At 42.0% G+C, this 22,982-nt stretch overlaps 1 protein-coding gene across 2 annotated transcripts in view; it reads right to left on the bottom strand.

Moving 5' to 3' along the window:
• ARHGAP24 (Rho GTPase activating protein 24) overlaps positions 1 to 22,982 on the bottom strand; it is a 189,184-nt gene that overhangs the window by 123,000 nt on the left and 43,202 nt on the right. For both annotated transcript variants that reach the window (XM_010564422.1, XM_010564424.1), the window contains exon 2: positions 22,081 to 22,168. In XM_010564422.1, coding sequence (XP_010562724.1) covers positions 22,081 to 22,168 — 88 coding nt within the window. The remainder of the gene's footprint in view (positions 1 to 22,080; positions 22,169 to 22,982) is intronic.

Raw genomic sequence — 22,982 nt, 5'->3', positions numbered from 1 at the left:
AGCATCCCCTAGAGAGACCTAGACGTAGAGAGCCCTACAAGACACAGACATACAAAGTAATGGAAAACCTGGTTTGGCACTCTGTTTTGGCATAGCAATTTGTGCGCCATGAGCCAGTGTTGGCTTCATTCCCACTGCCGGTCATTAGCCTAAACTCTGGCAATTATGAAACAGTATTTATGTTACACTTTGGAAGCCTCCATGCTCTCCTGCACTCATCCTCAAAGCAGAGGAAGAGGTGGGAGAGCTGCATGTTGAGGCTGAGAGCAATTTCGGAAGGCAATCCGTTGATCAGCAACACAAGCAAGACAACCCCCTTAAAAGAACACCACTTGTCAGGACACATCACAGATGGAAAGAAAATGTGAAGTGTGTTGTACTTCAGGTGAATTTTTCTAACACCACAGTTTTAGAGCTCATTTTCAAATCTCTCAGAGCCTTCAAGAACAGGAGAGGACTGTTCCCTAGAGAGGAGATATGGCCTATTCAATTTTAGAAACAACAGTTATTTTCCAAGGGGATGCAAGGGATGATCACAATTTATGAAAACAACATGACGGAAGAGCATGCATAATCTTCCATTTGACTACTGTTCACAACACAACAGGATAGTTCAGCCTATAAATACATACGCACAAATAAAGAAAAATAATTTGAGTTAATTTAGCAGCTTTATGGCATTTATATGTATGATTTTCAAGAATCCACTTCAATACTATCTGATTCTATAATTTTTTCTTAGTCTGTTTTTTAATTTTTGTACTTATATTCCATTAACTAGTTCCATCTGCTATATGGCTGAACTGCTGGCACCTTCCAGAGAGGTGGGCTTTTTCTGATTACCTTGATTTTTTTTCTTGTATGTAGTGATTAATTAGGTTTTATACCTGTTGTCTGCCAATACTTACTGAAAATTCAGTCTAGCAGCCAGAACTAAGCTTTTTTTAAACCCTAGTTGTTCATCACACAAAATGGTTACAGCAGCTCCTATATTACCTCAAATGCTCTCCAATTTTCAAGTAGCCCTGGACAACAAGACACCTACAGAGTCATTAGCATGGTATCACTAAGCTATTCTTTTTAGTTACAAGACAGCATAGAGAACATTTTGGAGTACAACTGCCTGCCAGGAAAGCAACTGAAAGCATTTTATGTAAATCAAGTGAGGAGAAAGCAAGCAGCCCACTGAAACTTAAACTTAGATCCATACATGAAAACTTCTTGCTCGCACAAATCAGTGGGGATTTTAATTTCAAAATTATTTGTAATTTAAATGCAAATTGAAGAAACTGTTTACACATTTACTTCTCTTCTTGTAATATATATATATTAATTGAAGACAGATTTATATGCCTGTCAAGACAGAGGCAAAACAATCTATCCTCAAGTACACATTCACCTGCTGCCTGTCACAACTTGTCAGCTTTGAGATTACACTAGTGGGAAATTCTATTAAGAATTCATTGCCTTTACTTTCCTGCCAATTTTGCTTCCAGGACCTGATACAACATCTAAGGATGCCCATGAAAATCCCTCCATCTGTTCAGGCTACTTTGTACTCAGTGGAGACTTTTTAATGGGATGATTCACCTTGGCAGGTAAGCTGCTGGAAGAGCCAAGACACAAAGTTTTACACAGCTGATAATAAATGGATCAATCCCTCCTTTTCTTTCCAGCACACAGCATCATGGTTTTACTTTGGCTACCAAAAGACATGTTTCTCTGCCTCTGTCAGCTGGGCATTACTTGCAACTCGGACTACAGAACAATAAAGTCCATATCAAAATCATAGTCAGCATCCTGCGTTAGTTCTGCAAGCCTGATGACTTGATCATTTCAACTTGCTAAATTTAACATATCTCTGGAGTTTCCCTACTGGCTTCCCGAAAAGATTATTATTGCTCATGTTTGATTTCTGGACATAAAATAGTCACACAGGAAAAAATGACAATAATAAAGTCAAGAGTAGGGCTCTTCTGAGAAACATGCAGTGAGAAGCTGACAGATAGATTAAAACTGAATTTCCCAGCTTGAAAGTCAAGCTTGGCTCAATTCTTCCAAGTCATCATACACACAACTACGGAACTTTGCATAATTTGCTAGTAAGTTAACTACATTGCTGGGATAAGTTTAAATTGAATTACACTAAGGCCAAACTCTCTCCTCACTTACAATGAAGAAAATGCAGGATGACTTCAATTCGCTTAGACACTGTAAATAAGTCTAAACACAAAACTTTCAACACTGAAGAAGAGCATCTCTATCTGAATAAGGCAGATTAAGTCGAGTAGGACAAATATGCACTGTAACTACATATATCAGCAAATACAGGTGTGGCGACCAAGTGCATCTGCTGACAGAATACCATGTTCTTTGCTCACATGAGACATTGAATGAATTAGACGATTATCCAATACAGAAACAAAAATAGAGCAGGAAAATATTGTTTGGCTTTTTTCAAAGTTATCTCAATGGATCCAACCACTCTTCTTCAGCCCACTCAAAATTACTGCCATGAAAAATACACAGAAATCCAACCTCTTTTTCAAAACATCATCCTAATGCACAGACCAGACAAATGAACAAACAACTGTGCTAAGGACATCGTACCTATTTTCCCAAAATATTTTTTTTCCCCAATCAAAGAACTGTACTCCACAAAAAATGCCACCTATAAAGCAGTAAGTCTTCTTGCCATGGGCTGCCAGAACTGCTAACAGGCACAAAAAGTGCAAACTCTCAGAGATGAATAGGGAGCAAAACACAGCTGTGACTGTGCGTGAGGGTACCTACTCACCATACCCACCATGTGTCAAGTCACTCCGCTAGCTCTGCTGCATATGTCTACACGGACACTGGGAACTTCATTAACATGGGCTAAAGCTTAGAGCATCCCAGGAAAACTTGGAAAGTTCGGCTTGCTTAACAGCAACTGGAAAGGCTGACTGGGGCGTACAATAGCCTGCCATCGAAAAGCACATTAGCAGGGTGACAATAGAAGGAGCAAGCATTAAGGTGCCCTTGCTGAGGGTGGGTAACTTCCCAGCCTTACCTGGGTAGGGCTGCCCTAAAACAGCTCCCCACAACCGCTGTGGCCACGAAAGCGGGAGGCTGCAGAGGGCAGCACTGCCACGCACTTGGCTTGTGTTACCCAGCACAGCACATCATAGGCAATAAAAATGAAACATTAACTTAATTAACCTCATGGTTGCATGGATTATAAAATTTCCTTGATTTTAAGGTCTTCCTGAAAACCAGTGGACTCTCAATGGTATCAGACTTTGTACATGCTGACACTGTAACTGGCCCTTGACAATGAAAGATGGGGCAACACCCTTTCCAGTCCTGCCCGTGTGCCCCCATGGCGAGACTTTCAGGAGCAAGATTCTTTGTGAGGCTGCATGAAGACTTTGCTCAATAAGACCCTGGTGGTTTGCAAATGGTAACTGGGATGTGGAGCAGCAAGGACAGGACTGACATTGCAAACTCTGAGACCACAGCGACAGTAGAAACACAGCTAGCTCTAAGGCAGGAAGATGTAGGAGAGGGGAAGCAAAGGCTCATCAGGGGTGAAAACAGGATTGCAATTCTTTCCCTTAGCAGGACAAAGAGAGAGCTGGAAAAAGCCATCGAGTACAGGAACAGCCAAAGGCCTGGCTACTATATCACTGCATGCTGCCACCGGATACAAAATCTGAAGTAAATTGGAAGCAGCAGCAAACAAGTGTTGCCCTCAGCTAATTGCCTGGCACCATATCAGGGCAGAGTTCAGCCTGTTTACAAGGTCTTTACATTCAAGAGGTCTTTATATACTACTTTGTCACCCACCTCAGCAGAAGGAATAAATGGATTTGGAGAAGCTGATATGTGAGTATTTAGATCAATTTTAAGCATAGACAAACTATTCAGTAGGCCTGTTTAGTAGCAGAAATTAGGAGAGGAGTTCTTTGTCACGCTGCAGAACAAAACATTGCTGTGGAGCACAGATAGAGGTCAGGCGTCACTGCCTCAGATGCACAGAAATCCAGATTAGATTTAAACCTCATTTTGTTTAAGAGCTGGCCAAGATTAATCACTTAAGTATATAAATTAGCAAAACAACCACTAAAAGAACTGCCACACACTCCACGTAACATTGATCTTACCATCAATTCACAGAAAGCAATTTTCACATTACTGTTAGAGGGAACATGAATTCTGTACAAAACCTTGGTATTTTTCTTTGCAGCAAGTTACACCACTGAAAGAGGAAAGGGCAAGATGAAAAGCTCAGTGCAGTATTTAATCTTTACCTATTCCTTCAGAAACAAAAGCAGGTTAAGTACAACAGACCTCCAAGCATTTACTCCAGCTACATCGAGGCTGAAATTGTCCAAATGCTTTGGTAGAGATTTTAGTTGGACACTGAACTGCATTAACTACCTGCTTTAGAAAATAAAAACAACTTTTGATATATTAAAAAAAGCAATAATCAAAAAACATCAAGTAACAGGGATGGTGACCAATTAAAATGACAGTTTTAAGTTCAAGTTCACATAACTCGGTAGCATTACACTTGTCTCAGTTTCACTTATAGACTAAGAAGCGCAAAACACCTTAGAAAAAGCATTATGCATTACTGCCTCTATTTCAGATGCAGGGACTCAACCAAGGGCTAACACTGTTTGAGGGGGTGTCACGTGTGCCATCCAGCACTAGTAACTACTAATGTGCATCTCTGCGTAACAGATTGTAACTTTTCACACAGCAATTTAATCTGTGGAGTTACGGTGTCACCAGTCAGACATTTAATTACTATGGAATAAAAGCCTTATTAAATCTCTTCCCCAGCCTTTGTTGGCACAAGGCAACTTATGACTGTGAACGAATCTTCAGGGCATTTCCAGGGGAGTATTCTCTGTCTATTTATTTTAAATAACATGTTGATATGTAGTTGATGCTGTTAAAACAGAAAAGGAATTAAAAGAGAGCTGATGCATTAAAAAACCAGCTGCAGATCCAACAGTACTTAATGGTACTGAGAAGGTAAACCTCAGTTATCCCAGCTCCGGTGTTGACACTCTCTGCCAAACATATCTGAATTATGGTTTTATCACTGAGGTACGTAGGAGCCCCAGAGATCAAAAACACTTTCAAGTAGAAAATGACTTTCACGTTTTTCTTCTCCCATCATCTGCATGTGTGGACAAAGCTGTACTCAAAACACAATAAATCAACATATACACGTACACCTATTACAGCACCTTATTTAAGAGAGCCCACTTCTCCGCAAATCTACATGGCTTTAAAAAGACTGACATGTAAAAAGCCTTTGGTGATTCTTTAAATGGGTTTTAGTGCACTGAAGTCTAACTCACCGTTGACAAGGCTTTTAAATGACAATCCCAAACATGCATTTGGAGTCAACAGAGCAATTACAGCATTTTAAATAAAGGCTGGTTAGGTATCACAAAAATTTATGAAGATTAATAATAGGGAACCACAATAAATGGATTTGCAATAATTTGTGGCAAAATCCTGCTCTTCAATCCACATGGATTGCCTCTAGAGAAACACAGACAGAACCTCTGGAGGGAGGACATGCTTGTCTATGGGCCCAGCTCCTGCCATAATGACAACTTTCTAAAGTAGCATCCTGGGCTCTCCTATGTGCCCACGCTGATGATCTCTTGCCACTTTCCAGGAAGAACCACTGAGTGCTATAATTGTGTGTGGTGCACTATTTTAGATATTCACAATACATTTTTATTTTTAATTAAAGCAGAATTATGTGAGACACACCTTGATACCTTTTTTTAATCACGAGGCAGCACAGATGTATAAAAAAAATGAGATAAATGCTTACATTTCAGTAATCACAGAAAATACTGTATTTGGCAAGTAATCCATTACTTGTATTGCACTATAGTTGAACATCTAGGTTCTTTATTACTTTCAAGTTACACTCATGCTGTAATAATATTTCATAAACATAAACTGTAAGGTAATTATGCATATAATTCCAGGAAAGCAAAATTACAGTTATCTGGAATGTGCCAAAACATATCCCTAACTATTTCCATTCTCCATTATTTATGTACCAAGCACAGCAGTGGAAGAGGGAGAGACAGCAAGGAAAGCCTCACTTTAACACTTGTAGCTAATCACCACCTGCAGTGTATCTGGCAATACATATCAAACAGAAAAATAGACGTCCAATAAACAGAAAGGGAAAAATTTTGGAACAGCTAAAAATTGCAATGGTTTCAAATATCCATCACTGCCAAAGCTATGACCCTTCTATTGGCATCATCCAAAATGGAACAGATGGAAGCTAAACGCACTTTTATCCATCACAGGCCCATAAAAATCTACAGGCTGCTCTCCTTGCCTAGATTGACTTTCACCATTTCAGAAGTGCTCCTCTGCAATACTGGAAATGGAAAGATAGCATGCACATGCATGAACGCCTTCCACGGACAAGTTTTATACTATGACTATTCTTTTGCCTTTACTATAGCTTAACTTGACTTTCTATTGATAATGAAATAACAAGGGTATGGCCCAAATTATTTCATGGTCCCCCTATATAAACACTCCCCTTTATATGCCTTTTTGGTAGCTCACTGTTTAATTCCATTATTCATTCTCCTTAGCTCCAACCATTATTGTCTCTCATACCTTGATTTCACTGTTTGGCTTGCCTGCTGCTACAAGTACACTCTCCCACCTCTGCACCATTTTGTTCCCACAGCTGAGATGTTAGTATTTTGTTCTCTGAGCAAAGATGTACCTGGTGGTTTAGGCAGTTTATCTGAAGTTTTTCCTTAAGGCCCTGCTCTCTTCTTCTCTGTCCGTAGAAAATGAGGTCCACACTCAGATGACAGTAAGGCATGAAGCTGCAGGCACCCTGTCCTTCTGAAGGAAACCAGCCCCTGGTATAGCTAATCTTGTTTGGGGATGTTTATCCAAGTTCAGCAAGGTCTCCACTGAGCCAGCTCATTCTCTCATCAGCCTGTGTAAACCTCCTGTTATCACCCCTCTAACATTACTAAGAGATTTAATGGTGTTATTGTCCTTGACAGGTACATTATTCCACCACGGTTTGGCAGCCCCTTGCTGGCCCCATGGGCAAGCAGGACCCACTCACTCCTGGTGAAGCGAGTTCTTTCACGGCAGGAGCAGAGGCATGCCGTGTCCGAGGCACCCCCCAATCCCTCTCCCCCAGCACCCACACCGTTGCAGCATGCAAGGCACAGAGGCGGTTGCTATTTTACCACCACGGCCCTCCTGCTCCTATCTCTTGCCGAAGACAGCAGCCCAGTGGGCACGCTGCCAGCTCCTTCCGCCAAGGTCGAGGACAATAACACGCTCTGTGCTCTCACAGCCGAGTCATGCCAAATGGTAGCAGATGGCGTCTTCCCCCCAGACCCTGTAGCTGCGGCGCTGCAGTTGGCAAGCCACAAAGATCACCCTTCCCTGGGTGTTTTCCTTCTCCCTCCTCCATGTTGGCATGCAGCAGACTGGCTGACGAGGCTATCACATTTTCCGTAACTGCCCTGAAAGAAGCCCTTTGCAGAGCGGATCCTCCTGCCGGCCTTGGCTCCACACAGCCAGCGCATCGACAAAAGGGCAGGCTGCCCCCGGACATGTACCGCCTGCAACGCACACCACGGAGCAAGAACATTGGCTACAGGGTACAGCTTGTTTCAACCCAGAGCAGTAGCCCTTCTCCTCCCACAGGAGAGACTGTTTGGTCTGCAGCAGGAGTCAACATAATACCATCAAGCACTGCTCCTTGACATTATTCCTTCATTAAGCATCATCTAAACTGTAGACCAGCTTCATTAAGACCTGACAGTCAACCTTGCACTTGTATTTTGAAGCTCTCTCTTCACAAACATACATCAATCACATGTTCCTCCTTGTTATTTCTTCCAGAAAATAAAAGCTAACCTCTCACTGAAGTTATGAATATAGCAGAGATCTGAAATACAGCATGAAAGATCAAGATTTCACAACCAGTTTTGCCCATTAGCTTTATAAAAGATACACAATTTAATTAGCAGAGATTTCCATCTCCAGAGGTAGCAGTACAAGCTACGACTCCATGAGGAGAGATGAGACAATGTTAGCCTGGGCAAAGGCATTCACATCCCACAGAAAGGTTTTTCTTCCCTGTCAAAGGGAAGGAGTCAGCCTAACCCAACTTTTACCATGCTGAGTAACAAATCAGCACCATGTACTAGTACATGATGTAACCGTGAAACTGGCAGATAGGAGGTAGAAATTCTGCTTTTCAGCCTTAAATTTGATACCTGTGCTGAAGAAGCAAAAACAAGCAAGGTCTTTGCATTCACCATGGGCTTAAAAAGTTTGGTCCCGCTCCTCTAATAATACAAGGCTGAAAAAGAAGAAAGATGACATTTTATTTTAAATAAGGATCAATGTTCCCCTAGCAACAGTAATGGAAAAGGGGGAAGATGAAAGAGCCTGCAGAAGGACTGGATGAAGAGCAAAGGACTTGTGAGCCTCTTACCACCACAGCCAACAGGGTGGAGGATTAGGTCAAGCAGCAACACCCCAAGCACATGAGAAAACATGAAGCAGAACTACCTTAAGGTCTCTAAACTTTAGGAAAATAATCCAATTTCTACACAGTTGACCTAGGCACTAGGAAGTACCATATTTTGAGGATGTTTGGCTAAACCATCCTCTAATCCAAATGGAGCTTGCATTTCTGACTACTTTCAGAGATGAGAGGGTTTCACAAACTCACTGCCTGCATACTTTTGCTTCCCCCATTGGGGGCACAAGTTCTTTGGTGCACCAAGGAGGTGAGCTCTGCCTTCAGACTCAGCCACCGGCTTTCCAGACAGCTTCAGGCAAGTCACCTACTCTCTGTCTTTCCTGCCATTTTTGGTAGGATACCACCAGCTATTTGACAGAGGAGGTATATGCATTTTAATTGATTTACTTTTCACATCTGCAGAGGTTCTTGCTGAAAATGGCAATGAGCATGGGAATTTCATTATTATTGTTATTGCTGAAGACCAGCATACATCTGTACTACAGAACACCCCAGCTGATAACGATATCTTGAATGCCTATACTTTGGAGCATCCTGCCATAACATTTCTGTTGCACTTCTTCCTACAATGCTATTTTCATTACTTAGTGTAATCAAGTACAGATCATCTTTTAACAACTGAAATACAGAAAGCGCACACAAGCAACTGTAATAAAAACATTATGATCTTATCATAAAACTTTGTATGTTGACTAAAGCTGATGGATCCTCAATTCTGTGAGCAGAGGTAGACAGAGAAGTAATCATTATCACAATTCATCAAAATAACATCAGAAATGTGAATATTTAGGAAAATCTATTCTCAAAAAGCTTGAGTTACCACTGCCTCTGCTTTTTCCCAGTACTGTGTCTTTCCACTTCACAGAATTTGTTTGGGAATCTAAGTTTCAAGCTGTGCTTCATGATCTGCCAAGGATACTGCTGACAGGAAACAAGCTAAAAATTGAAGGCCTGAACAGGGTATCCAACACAGAAGTGCATCTATTACTTCACTAGACTTTTTGATGTCGCCACTAGAGGGACATACATGAAGCTAAAAAAATTAAGCTAGTAGCTGTCAAAGATGCTGTTCAGACTACTTTTGTAGTTAAGAAGATAAAAGGCATTTTGTTTCTTTTGAGACAAAGTTTTTATGTACACACCAGAGAATGTCAAAAGTATAAACACACACGATTTTGTATTGGCAAACAAAATGGTGTGTCCACAGCATACAGTTAATGGACGTAAACACAGACATTGCTGAAGACCTATTGTAGCTTCACAACTCATTCAAGCCCTACAGTTGGTGTGTGATTTATCTTCAGCCCCGCAAAGTCTGCGCTATCAAAGCTCAGGAAATTCCTTCACACCATAAGAGAAAAATGGAAAAAGCCAATATTGCTCCTTCCTCCCACATTTGGTCCCCAAATCACTATAAAAAATTGTTAGAGCAACAAGCTCTCATTTGTGTTACTTTCTTCACTTCCCACGGACCACCTGGCTTCATGGGAATTACCTCTGCATGTCTGGCACTAGAGAAGCCATTTGCCAACATCGATATTGATCATCAAAAGCTCCAGTGCCAGCTGCAGTGCCAAGACAGAGAAAAAAAAATCTCATAATTGCTGTGATTACAACTGGTGGCATTTAAAATAGGGTGCGAATAAACCATGTCCTCAAATGTAATTTTCATGACGTGAGCTACATCCTCACTAAGAGCAAATCTGGTGTACACGTACACCGATGGTGGAAGACATTCACCACAAACTCAACCTCTAAGTTTGCTTTTATGCCACCTAAGTTTTTAAAGATGCCATCGCCATTATGTCCCAAAGTCTTGTACGTAGCAGATGACCTCCAGAATGACACCAGTGGGTCACAGAGAGAAGCTCATCCAAATGAACGATATTGCTAACTTAACCTATGGAGCAAACACAAATCAGATCACATGCACCATGTGTTAAGCAGGGCCAATAAAAGCAGTCTGCTTCTAAATTAAAAGACACAAGTGAAAAATAAGTTTCTAACTTCAGCTTTATATACCATGCTTGAGTAATAGCAAAGGCAGGCAAAGAAAATGCACTCATTCAAAATTTTTATAGAGTCTACGCAGTCTTGCGCCACATGAAGTTAATGCCACTGAGAACAGATGATTGAAAAGTAAGTGGAATTGCTTTACAGGATACAAAATGAAAGCTACAAGTGTGCAGGAGTTTTCAGAAGTGCAAAATAGACCATAACTAGGAAACAGCATTCAGAAAGCAGGCAATATTACTACTACTTCTAATATAAATATGCACACTTTTACCCTATAATCTACTTGTTCACAAAACCAGAAGGGATTCAAGGGTTCATATATGAAAATTTGTGATGGCTCATGTTTCAGTAACTTCAGAGTTACACAGCTGAGCCATATGAGTGAGGATAATTTGTCTACTCTGCACATGCTGCAAATCCCAGAGAACACATTTAGAAAGGGCTCTTTTCTTATTTTTCTTTTAAAAGTTCTTGCATCTAGATTTAATTTCTTCAGCTTTAAAAGCAGATAGCCTAAACTGCTATAATTTCTATCAGTTTAACTTTAGGCTGAAAAAATGTATCTATGAATGAGTATTTCTATAATTAAAGAAATGACGTTTAAATCAGTTATTGCAGGCTCTTCTATGCTAGATACAAGTACTGGAGTTCTACCAGAAAAGGGACTGCGTCTTCTGAGTGGGAAAAGGTGCCCCATCTCCCCTTGCAGGATAAACAGGACATTTTCTGGTAGTTCTTTAGTAGCCCAAGACTGAGTCATACCAATCTTGATCTTTAAACAGATGTGATATCATGAGGGGATCTTCCATATAAAGGAGAGGAGGCAAAACTACTCATCACTCTGCAAGTACATGTCACAATCCTGGTCTTGCCCCTCTCCCCCAAACCCCCAGTAAAAAGGTTATAAAAACTTCTTGCTGGCTATCACTAGTTCACATTTACACTTCCATAACATCATCAATTTGCAAGGTTTGCACCTCTCACAGGGATGTAGGTATCATCTCAATTAAACATGTATGGACATGAGGGCACAGAGAGGTAGTACTTGGTCCAATGTCATGGAAGGAGTCACTGCTGGAACTGGAAAAAAAAGCAGGTATCTTGAACTTGGTGCCTTCCCCCGGTGTTGTTCAGTAGCCATGACAACAAAGGCATAAAAAACATGGTTAAGAGGGATATTTCATGCATTGACCTGTAGGGAACTGAGCTTGAAATTAGCAGATTTTATGGTGCCAGCACAACAGCTTGATGGCGTGACCTGCCATCTCATTCCTCAGGGGTGTAGGACTGGGGATGATTTGGGTTTTGCTTTTCTAAAAACTATAAAGGAGGAAAACCTTTTACGGGCACGTCAGATATTTGCGCATCACAAGAGCTGCTGCTTGAGATGGAAAGGAGTTCATTCCCGCTGAGCCTTCACCATTAACCTTGTGAGAAACAAGCAGCAAAGCTTCAGCCAGCTTCATTTCTCTCGCTCGCTGACTCCATGCATTTTCAAGGGTCACTTAAAAAAACCCCAACAGTTTAGAGTTGTTACAGCTTCCTTTGAAGGACGAGAACGAGACAGAGCTTGCCAGTGCATCCACATGCAGAGAGGTGGCTCCCTACCAAATACTTTTTTGAGAAATCACTCTGTTAATAAGGATGGCAATGTGTTCAGGAGATCTTCAATAGGAAACAAGCAGCGCTCAAAGCTGCTTTAGCACAATATAGCATTACATGGAGATACCTATGTCCAGTAAGGCTGGTGCCCATTTGATTAAACAGCCTGCCTGCTCCCTCCAGAAGATATCAGAGGTACAATTAATTCAGTTGGCAGTATAACCAATGCCTTTGAGGTCCTGTGCTCCTGACAACTAATGAAGAGGCACTGCTGGCTGTCAGCGCGTGCAGGGGAAGGCATTCATCTTTGTGGCAGCACCAATTAAATCCACCGGGGTCACACCAGGAGGAGATAGGAATTCAGTGCAGGGAACAAGTCAAAGCAGCTGCCTGGTTTAACAGTTCATTTTGGGGTTTTGTATCATGAAGAAAAGGGAATCAATTTTTGTGCTAGCCATGCAGATGGTAAAGGGAATACAGAGCATCTGCACAACAGCAAAGGTAGAGAGAGTACCTCAGCGCTCGGGTGTGTGCACATGTGTGCTATGGAAAAGCATGTTTTGCAGCAGGGCAGGAAACCTCTCAATACACAATTTTCTCCTAAAGTCAAGAGAAGGGAATTTGCTTAGTGCATTGTGTTCCTAACACTCTGCTAAGCCTTCAAGGAAAGCTACATGTGGGTGTATCCTCACCTTGGACATGGAAATTACACCTGAGAAGATAAGGCAGAGAGCTCTTGCCCCTTATTTCTCACAAGGCTACAGCTTTACAGAAAACAAACAGTTCTACTTCAAAACAACAGAGTTCAAAACCTTCTAAAACATTTCCATCCCCAAGACATCACATTGAATTATACCAGTCACAGTCACACATGTCAGCTAATTATCTGCCCTGTTTGGTGCCTCACTATAGAGTCCAGCCTTTCCCATCACACAGAAGTCCTGCTGTCATATGACTTCTAGGACTGCAAAGTATTGGTATCAGAAGAGAAGAATATTGAACTAGAAGCTACAGGGAGTATCTGGTATCCAACCTATTAAGGTTCATGGGAGCACTATGAAAAAAACTGCTTGTTTAGCCAAAAAAGATTTATCTGGAATTCCTGTTTTGTCTTACTTGTGTGCCTTAGGGAAAAAAATGCAAGTGAACTTACCAAATCCATGTTTTCCAGGCCTTCATGGACCCTTAATTAAAAATGCGGCCAATCAGTAGGTGACAAGAATTATCACCTTATGCGGCCTTCCCATTTCAGATGTTTGAGAACTCATGGCAAAACTCTTGAAGGGCTTAATCTGCTAAGCACTATGTATCAACAAGGAACTGGAGAGTTTTTAATAACTTTACAATACACTGGCAGCCATTTATCTTCTCAAACCTCACGACACACTTGTGGAGGCTAAAGGGCCTGTTTACTGACAGTGAAATCAGAGTGACATGCACATATGCAAAACAGATCCCTCCTGACTCACCTGACATGGGTGCGCAGACCTAAGCAAATCTAAGCTGACTTAAACATAAGATAGCTGTCCTGCAGTAACATCGTTCTTTGGAACTAAAAAATTCATTAAGCTTTGAGGAGTGAAAGCCTATTGCAGCAGTAGAAGCAAAATAGTTTATTATCCAACCTTTTATGTAAAGGAAGCTTAAACACCCGCCCCTTCCCCCAAATCTACTTCATGCTCCCTACCAGAACAGTTAATCTGCAGGAAACTTCATTTGCCATATGGTATGCAATTAAAGACATAAAGAAATAAAGAAAAAGGCCTGTGGACACCTCTTTTTCTTCTGACTAATGAAAAAATAATTTTAACAGTTTCAAAGTTCTAGGAATTAACATTTCAATCCCTTGCAGAGATTCTCTAATAAAGCTACAGACTTTTGGGAAATGCTCTGTAGTCAAAGACTTCACAAGTCCATAAAGTCAGCCTAGAAACCTGATGAAATACTGCTCACTGTTCTGAGAAAGCACAGCATAAGAATTTCATGCCAGAAAAATTAGATTCAAACATGCTGTGAACAGCAACAACTCAAGTCCTCCAAAATAATACAAAAATACTTTGTAGGGCACTCTCCACAACAGTATTGGGGAGCACTTTCCTAACATCAGTTTGTAAAACCTACTGCAGCTTTCTAAATTACCTGAAAATAATTCCTACAAGAAAAGCTGTGATGCAAAAGCAGCCAAAATTTTGAACAGTATCATAGAAGTAAAGACTGCCAGAGTATCAAAACTAAGTCCTGAGACAGGCTCACACATGGCAGTCCAGTGAAACCACTTTCGTTTCACATCCTTTCCAGCTGAAGCATTTGGGAAGGTAGCTTATTTTAAGTACATGCCCTATTTTGATTTATATCCTGTACTTCTACTTGAAAAAACAGAAGTAAGTCGTCTCATTGCAGCAATTCGTTTGGCCTGTTTTCAATTAGTACCAGAAAGGGAACCAATGCTTCTGTTGCATAGCATCACTGAGAAACTGCTTTCTGAAAAGATGTATGTACAGAAAAATTGTGCACAGAGAGAGCTCATCTAAATCAAAATAAAAATGGTGCAATTCTCCTCAGCAATATGTTTGGGCTTGTTCTCTTGTCTACAGTTCTCAAACCTGACAAACTGACCTTAAACAAATGAAAGTGTACAGTGCTGAAGGTAATTCCTGTCTTCTGCAGTCTTCACCATCCACAACTCAAAAAAGATCTCGTGTTCCCTGATGGGAAGGGAGATAACCCAGGAGCCATACACACAAGAAATCAGCAGGCATGCAAGTGCAGAAAAAAGCAGCAGCAGAGACTACAAGTAACCTCCGTGAAATATTACATTTATTTCCTAACAGTCTCAACAACCCCTAAGAATGAAACCATGCCTTACGCTGCAGACACATAACCTGGGGCTGCACTGAGAATACTTTTAGAGGTATGAACAGACTTTGGTAAATCAGTACTACCAATGCACGTGCTGGACTATGATACTCTGCCAATAGTGAAAAATACAGCACACACATACAAAGTTTACAAGCAAAATATTCCACAAGGAATATTGAAGATCAACATTTGGAAATGTATGGTTTAGTTTAAACAGCATTAATTAAATATTAACACTTATGCAACTGAACAACTCATCAGAGAAATCTTTGGGATATTTGTCTCTCTAGGGAACTCATGCCTTAGAACATAGCATGCAAACAGATCACATGCTAGAAAACATGGTCCTGAAAGTAAGCTTGTCTTCAGTGCTGTTTTCTCATTAAATTTGCATGTAATACAGGACAGGGAATGAAGAAATACATGATTTGATAACATTCAAATAGTGAAATACCATTGGAGTGGTGATCTGGCTTCTTACCCATGAGGCCAAGCTGTAAAATTCATTATCACTCTCATAGAGCAGGACATCAGCCACCACATAAGGATCTCAAATAACAGCAACTGGGGAGGTAGCAGTATGAGCAGTTTAGTTTCCAGGATCAAAGTCCGGTCAATGATGAAGCACATTCCTTCACCCATTCAATAACCATCATCTCTTCTAGACAATTACCTACGTAGTCCGAGATTATTTGGAACTGAGGGTGCTTCCCGAGTGCATCACGACATGAGGATTCAAGTCCTGGGAGCTCCTACAACTGTCTGGACATCCCTGGGAAAACCCCAGGCTCCTACCACAAGGCTTTCTGTACTGCCCTCGCTCAAAATGCCTTCAGGCAGCAACCCTTGGAAAGTCCAGGGGACTCCAAAAAAGATGCTCAAGCCTTGTGTGAAAAACAATGGATGTATCTGAGCTTCCCACATCTCTGTGCTCAGCTCCTCCTAGTGCAAATGGGGTGCAGTAACTCAACTGAAGTAGGAATCAAGTCCCCCATCTGCAAACCACCCCACATGCAAACTATGGTGCTTTTCATATGCCTCTGTTCTGCATCTCCATAACTAGGGGTGACACCTAGTTCACTGAAACACAGCTAGGTCACCCGATTCAGTTCTGTGTGAACATAAACGCTTTCCCCCGTTACACCTGCATACCAAGATAAAAAACTCAGGTTTCCTTTAGAAAGTAACAAATACACAGAATGAGATCTTATCTTCTAAATAAAACTAGTAACAATCAGCAAATAAAACACAATCACTTGAACAAACCTAATCACACAACTTTGCTCTATGTGCATATTTTCCATTAAAAAGGTATAAATTTAAGCTCTCTTCTGGTTTCTGTTGAGTATGAAGCATCCCTCCAAGTGCAAGAGAAGCTGCTAATAACCACAGACATCACTAGTCACCTCATGGTCACACTGACTCCGGTACAGAAAACTCCTGCACAGAATTGTGGCATGGGCCTTGTGCTGTACAGGAGACAGTTTCACTCCTGTACATTAACTGCGTCAGCAGAGCAAAAGAAAAAAAAAGGAGCAAATTTAAGTATTAAACCATGTCATGTGTTAAGGAATGAACAGAATGTTTTCAAAATGCAAATTAAAGGCATCTGTATTTTAATTACAGAATCAAAACTGCAAGATACTTGTCTCCACACACATTTCTTTCACTCATCTTCAGAGACGCCTGTGTACAGAGAATTAGTTTCATAGTATAAACCTACTCCCACATACATTCCCAAAATAATTTGCATGTATTACCAATAAACAAACACACACACAAGTTTTCAGGCCGCCCACAGACATGATAGACAAAAAGAGGACTTGTCACTATTGCCTTTGGGATTATAATTAAACTTATTTCAACCTTTAATACAGGGAAAACAGAATCCAAGAGCAGAGTGAGCTTCAGCACCATATGTTTAACACACCGTTCATTTAAACTGACAAAATAAAAAAATGCCTGCAAATAGATCCTGTTGCTATGCAGCTGTTTTCTCATATGAAAGCTAACAAAGACTAAACAGAACCTTGACTACAATGTATTTTTTCTCTATTACACCCAATGAGTTTTGTTGCTGCCAGCCTACAAAACCGACTTTTATACTGAGTCACTGAGAGGATACAGATGACAAACAGCTCCATCACAAAAAGCTGGCAATACTTGCCTTGAGAAGCAACAGTGACACAATGATGGTGGCAAAGCTCACTTCATCTTTGCTTAACATACAGCTGACAATAGTTCTACAAGCACTGTGATGCCTCCACAGCCCCCCTGAGTCTCAATTTTAATTTAATCCCCCAAAGACCAGTGCTGTGGCATGAATGTCCTATCCGATTTCCAAAAAACTTTTTTTGGTCATGAATCCTTAGCATAATACCTCACCAAGAAAACTGCTCCAGTATGAAGTCACTATAGCTGCATGCTTGTTAGCAAGGGTGTGTGTGTGTGGAAATAAATATACTGGTGCTATCCTAAACACGTTCAACCCCCCCCACCCCCCAAATTAAAAACAAGCAAACAAAACAAACCAAAAACTTCTCCCTGAGGCTCAGGAAGGCTCCAGATAAATATTGAACGCAGCTCAAAAATTAATTGCAAATTACTTTTAAACTTGACTGCATAGAAAGATGGCATAACAAGTATTTTTGGGACATCACGAGAGCAATCATGCTCTCCCATCAGCATTGCCCATCAGTTCAGCAGCTGGCACTCCCACTGTCAGCTATGCTGCCCAAGGCTTTTTAACTTGGGCATGAAGGATGACCCCAGGCTGAGGCTTGGCACATAAGGGCTCAGGCTGGAAGAAAATCGAGTGAGAGGTACCGACACTTTCAAAACCAGCAATAAACAGTCAAATCACGCGAGCAGAAGCAACACAGATGGTGGTTGAGACTTAACAATGTACTAAAACCAGGGTGAAACATTGCATTTTCTGGAGGCTTTCTACAATTTAGACAAGAGCCAGGTACTGTGGTAAAAGCATTCAAACTCAGCAGCAAAGCACAGTCTGACCTTCAGATGTGCTGTACACATCTCACAGGCGTCAGTGGTATTTGGGATAGCATCATACACAGAAAATGAGTGATCTCTGAGGAAGGTGCTTGAACATGGGCAGAAGGGCTTGCCTTCAAAATGTAAGTGTTTGACTGTTCAAGTCTTATTCCATCACCATTTCTTACTATCCTGTTATCAGCCAGATTTCCTCCTGTTAGGGAAGATTACAAGCTGTAGCTGAGGGAGCTTTCTGCAGCTCAGCTGTGGCAGGTCCCATGCAGGCAGTGACCCTCTGCTGCCATACAGCTGCCTGCATGGCTACACAGGAAGGTTTTCGTGCCTGCACCACACACACATCTCGGGCCTACAGTTAAATATTCCACACTTGATGCCAAATTCACATAGACCAGAGGCATAAGCAGCACACCCAGGGTGAGCATTATCAGACAGATTACGGTGTCATATGAATCAGGATACATGGAGCTTCAGCAAAATCCGTCATATTGATGTCTTCACATGCCACGTGGCAGCAAAGGTGGCATTGCAGCCATTTTGAAATGGGAACACCCCTGTTTTGTGCACTTCCTCAGCAGTGCTTTCTAGTTTAACCTGCTGCTTCTCCCATGGCCACATCTATCAGGAGGAGAGATCATCACTGAAATCAGTGCCAGTCCACTTCTGTCTGCTCCTCTTATCCCCTCCACACACACTGCTGTAGGGCACCAACCCTACTACAATAACAGCAACAGCTACAAGTAGAGAAGCTCAGCTTCCCTCTTTCCCATCTACAACATCCAGACGAAATACAGGTTTAATTTATGAAACGACTGATTGGAAGTCCTATTTTGCCGGGAAATTTTAGGTCAGAAAGCATTCTGTGTGCTCTGTGAGGAAAAAAAAAAAAGCAGCAGCACTTTTTCCAATTGAAACAACTCTCTTAATCTTCAATGGAAACAAGATTTTAGTCAACCCCAGACTTGCAATGTTAATAATAGGTTTCTTTCAACATTTTGAACAGATGAAAAAGATACAGACCACAGTGAGAAACTTTTAAAAATGTGATTGATTCAAGCTGGGGTGAGTGTTAAGCAAACCTCATAGATACCATGCTTGCTTTCTTTGCATCCTAACCCCTTACTGCACATAGCTTTCATAACCAAATTCTTTGCCACGTATGGAAGGAAAAATAAAGCTGCACTGTGCTGAGATGCATCTGCAAATTCCAGTGAGTGACCAGTCTCCTTAGATTTGAAATCTACTTCATATTTCTTACACTTCTACAATATATCAAAATCTCTGTGCATCAGTCAAGACAACTACATTTGTGCCTTGACACCAAGGTCGTTTAAGAGCAAGAACATGGAGGTGATTTTCAATAAACATTATCCTCTATTTACCCTTTTAAATAGCCATAATGAAACAGTAAATTGAAAAGTAATATGGGGATTAACAGAATAGATTGAATAAACATAGTGGGCTAAATGGATGTTGAAAAATAGAATCATTTTGGTTGGAAATGACCTTTAAGATCATCGAGTCCAACTGTTAACATAATTCTACTAAGTCCACCACTAAACCATGTCCCTAAGCGCCACATCTACACGTCTTTTAAATACCTCCAGGGATGGTGACTCAACCACTTCCCTGAGCAGCCTGTTGCAATGCTTGACAACCCTTTCAGTGAAGAAATTTTTCATAATATCCAATCTAAACTTCCCCTGCCACAACTTCAGGCTGTTTCCTCTCGTCCTATTGCTTGTTACTTGGGAAAAGAGACCGACACCCACCTCACTACAACCCCCCTTCAGGTAGTTGTAGAGAGTGATAAGGTCTCCCCTCAGCCTCCTTTTCTCCAGACTAAACAACCCCAGTTCCCTCAGCCGCTCCTCATAAGACTTGTGCTCCAGGCTCCTCACCAGCTTGGTTGCTCTTTTTTGGACACGCTCCAGCACCTCAATGTCTTCCCTGCAGCGAGGGGCCCAAAACTGAACACAGTACTCGAGGTGCGGCCTCACCAGTGCAGAGTACAGGGGGACGATCACTTCCCTGCTCCTGCTGGCCACACTATTTCTGATACAGGCCAGGATGCTGTTGGCCACCTGGGCACACTGCTGGCTCATATTCAGCTGACTGTCAACCAACACCCCCAGGTCCTTTTCTGCCAGGCAGCTCTCCAGCCACTCTTCCCCAAGCCTGTAGTGCTGCATGGGGTTGTTGTCACCCAAGTGCAGGACCTGGGACTTAGCCTCATTGAATCTGTATTTACAACAATTTGGGTCTGACCATCCAGCCAGCTTTTTACTCAGCTAAAATTACCCCCGTAAAAGCCATGAGCAGCCAGTTTCTCTGGGAGAATGCTGTGGGAAATGGTATCAAAGGCTTTACTAAAGTCCAGGGAAACAATATCCACAGCCTTTCCCTTGTCCACTAAGCAGGTCACCTTGTCATAGAAGGAGATCAGGTTAGTCAAGCAGGACCTGCCCTTCACAAACTCCTGCTGACTGGGCCTGATCACCTGGTTGACCTGCATGTGCTGTGTGATGGCGCTCAAGATGATCTGCTCCATAACCTTCCCTGGCACTGAGGTCAGACTGACAGGCCTGCAGTTCCCCAGATCCTCCTTATGGCCCTTCTTGTAGATGGGTATCACATTTGCTAACCTCCACTCAACTGGGACCTCGCTGGTTAGCCAGGACTGCTGATAAATGATGGAAAGTGGCTTGGTAAGCAGTTCCACCAGCTCCCTCAGTAGCCTTGGGTGGATCCCATCCAGCCCGTAGACTTGTGTCTGTCTAAGTGGTGTAGCAGGTCACTAACCATTTCCTCTTGGACTATGGGGGCTTCATTCTGTTCCCTGTCTTCCAGCTCGGTAGCCTGGGTACCCCGAGGACAATTGGTCTTACTTTTAAAGACTGAAGCAAAGAAGGCAGTAAGTACCTCACCCTTTTCCTCATCCTTTGTCACTATGTTTCCTGCCCACATCCAATAAAGGAAGGAGATTGTCCTTAGCTCTCCTTCTGTTGCTAAAGTATTTATAGAAACATCTTTTATTGTCTTTTATGGCAGTAGCCAAATCAAGTTCTAGTTGAGCTGTGGCCCTTCTAATGTTCTTCTTGCATAAGTTCACAACACCCTTACAGACCTCCTGAATTCCCTGCCACTTCTTCCAAAGGTCATAAACTCAATTTTTTCCCTGAGTTCCAGTCAGAGTTCTCCGTTCAGCCAGGCCAGTCGTCTTGCCCATTGGCTTGTCTTTCAGCACATGGGGACAGCCTGCTCCTGTGCCTTTAAGATTTCCTTCTTGAAGAATGTCCAGTCTCCCTGGACTCCTTTGCCCTTCAGGGCTGCCACCCAAGGGACTCTGTCAACCAAGCCTCTAAACAGGCCAAAGTCTGCCCTCGGGAAGTCCAAGGTAGCAAAGAGAAGGCCAACAAATCACTTAAGCAATACACGCAGTCAGGAGTACCACTCAGTTGACACGGTAATGTTCTTTAGACGAATCTAACCCTACCTAAAAAGACACCCAATCAAAAAAACACAACTGAAAACAAGTTTAGGGCTTCAAAGCAGCAGTGCTTGCTGTTGTTACAATCTGTTTATCCATCCACAGTGACCAGGGAGCATTCTCAAGTGATGGTACTGATGTCATCACACCCATGTACTATACTGATAAGCTATTGATGTTAAGTTATGGATTCCTTTGTTACCACAGGACACACTACTTCATAGCATCCAATATAACGTAAAATAATTACCAAATACACTTGTACTGTCACTATGCCACTCAGTGGTGTAGCTCCTTGCCACGAACAATCATGCTTTACAGTGACAAATAAAAACCACATCTTTTTCCTAAGCTGCCCGGAAGTGAATGAAAAAAACATGAATGAAAGTATTAAACTAACCTCCCTCCCCCTCCCCCCCCATTAAATTGAATCATTAATCACCTTCAGCTTCTGTTCTGGCAGAACAGACATGGCCATTTGTCACTGAGAAGAAAACTGCAAAGACTTTTTACATGGAGTAGAATATCCTACCTGGAATAACTTCAAAAAGGAACTTTCCTGGACTTTCTTCATTGCAGGGATGCTCAATTACTCTGTTGCCAGGCAGAAAGATGGTACCCTAAAGAAAAAATAATAACAAACATGGGATTAAAACTGCTGCCACGCTTCTGATAGACAAACACTTCTTCTTTTTGGACTGGGGTATACGTGAATTTGTGGTGTTGTGCCTGGGCAGCTGACTTCCAAAGTGAGACTGAGGAGGGATTATCCCAAAAGCCAACATCATAGATCCCCTTAATTGATGCATTCAATAATGGCTTTAGGTTTTTTTCATCTCTTGGGTGTTTGATACCATGCAGATTTTTGTACTAACCACGAGTTCTAATTCCACTGTGCTGCAGGGAGAATTCAAGACTAAAAGAAAGGGTTAGTTCGACCCTACTGGTGAAAATTTATGAAGTGCATGTGTGAGGCAGTTGAACTTACCAGCTAGTCTTCTTGGCTAAAGCCAAAGGATATGCGGACAGAAGAGTAACCTGAATTTGTGGGGTGCATCGCCAGTTCCTGCCCTGTGCCCTCTCGCCATACCATCCCAGGGAAGCAGCACAGAGAAAACATCCCACTTCCATCCACTGGCAGCACCAGCAGACCAGCACACTGCAAAGCCACAGCAGGCACAGCAAGAGTCCTATTCAAAGATGCATTTGCTGAAGGCAGATGGATGTCAGATAATCTCTGTGATGGGTGCTGAACGCCTTTATCACAACTTTACTACCTTGAGAAGGCAGATAGGGAATTTTAGCTGTGCATATTTGGTAACACTGGTTACCAAAAACAATGCCTGCAACTCTCAAAATGTTTCTGGTGTTGTAGCGGAGTGTGGACATTAACTTATTCCCTGCCCACCCACCCCCATCCCCCCACCTTTGCCT

Source organism: Haliaeetus leucocephalus, unplaced genomic scaffold, assembly GCF_000737465.1.
Source record: "Haliaeetus leucocephalus isolate CR32 unplaced genomic scaffold, Haliaeetus_leucocephalus-4.0 Scaffold178, whole genome shotgun sequence".
NCBI lineage: Eukaryota > Metazoa > Chordata > Aves > Accipitriformes > Accipitridae > Haliaeetus > Haliaeetus leucocephalus.
This window is presented reverse-complemented; position numbering and strand designations above follow the sequence as displayed.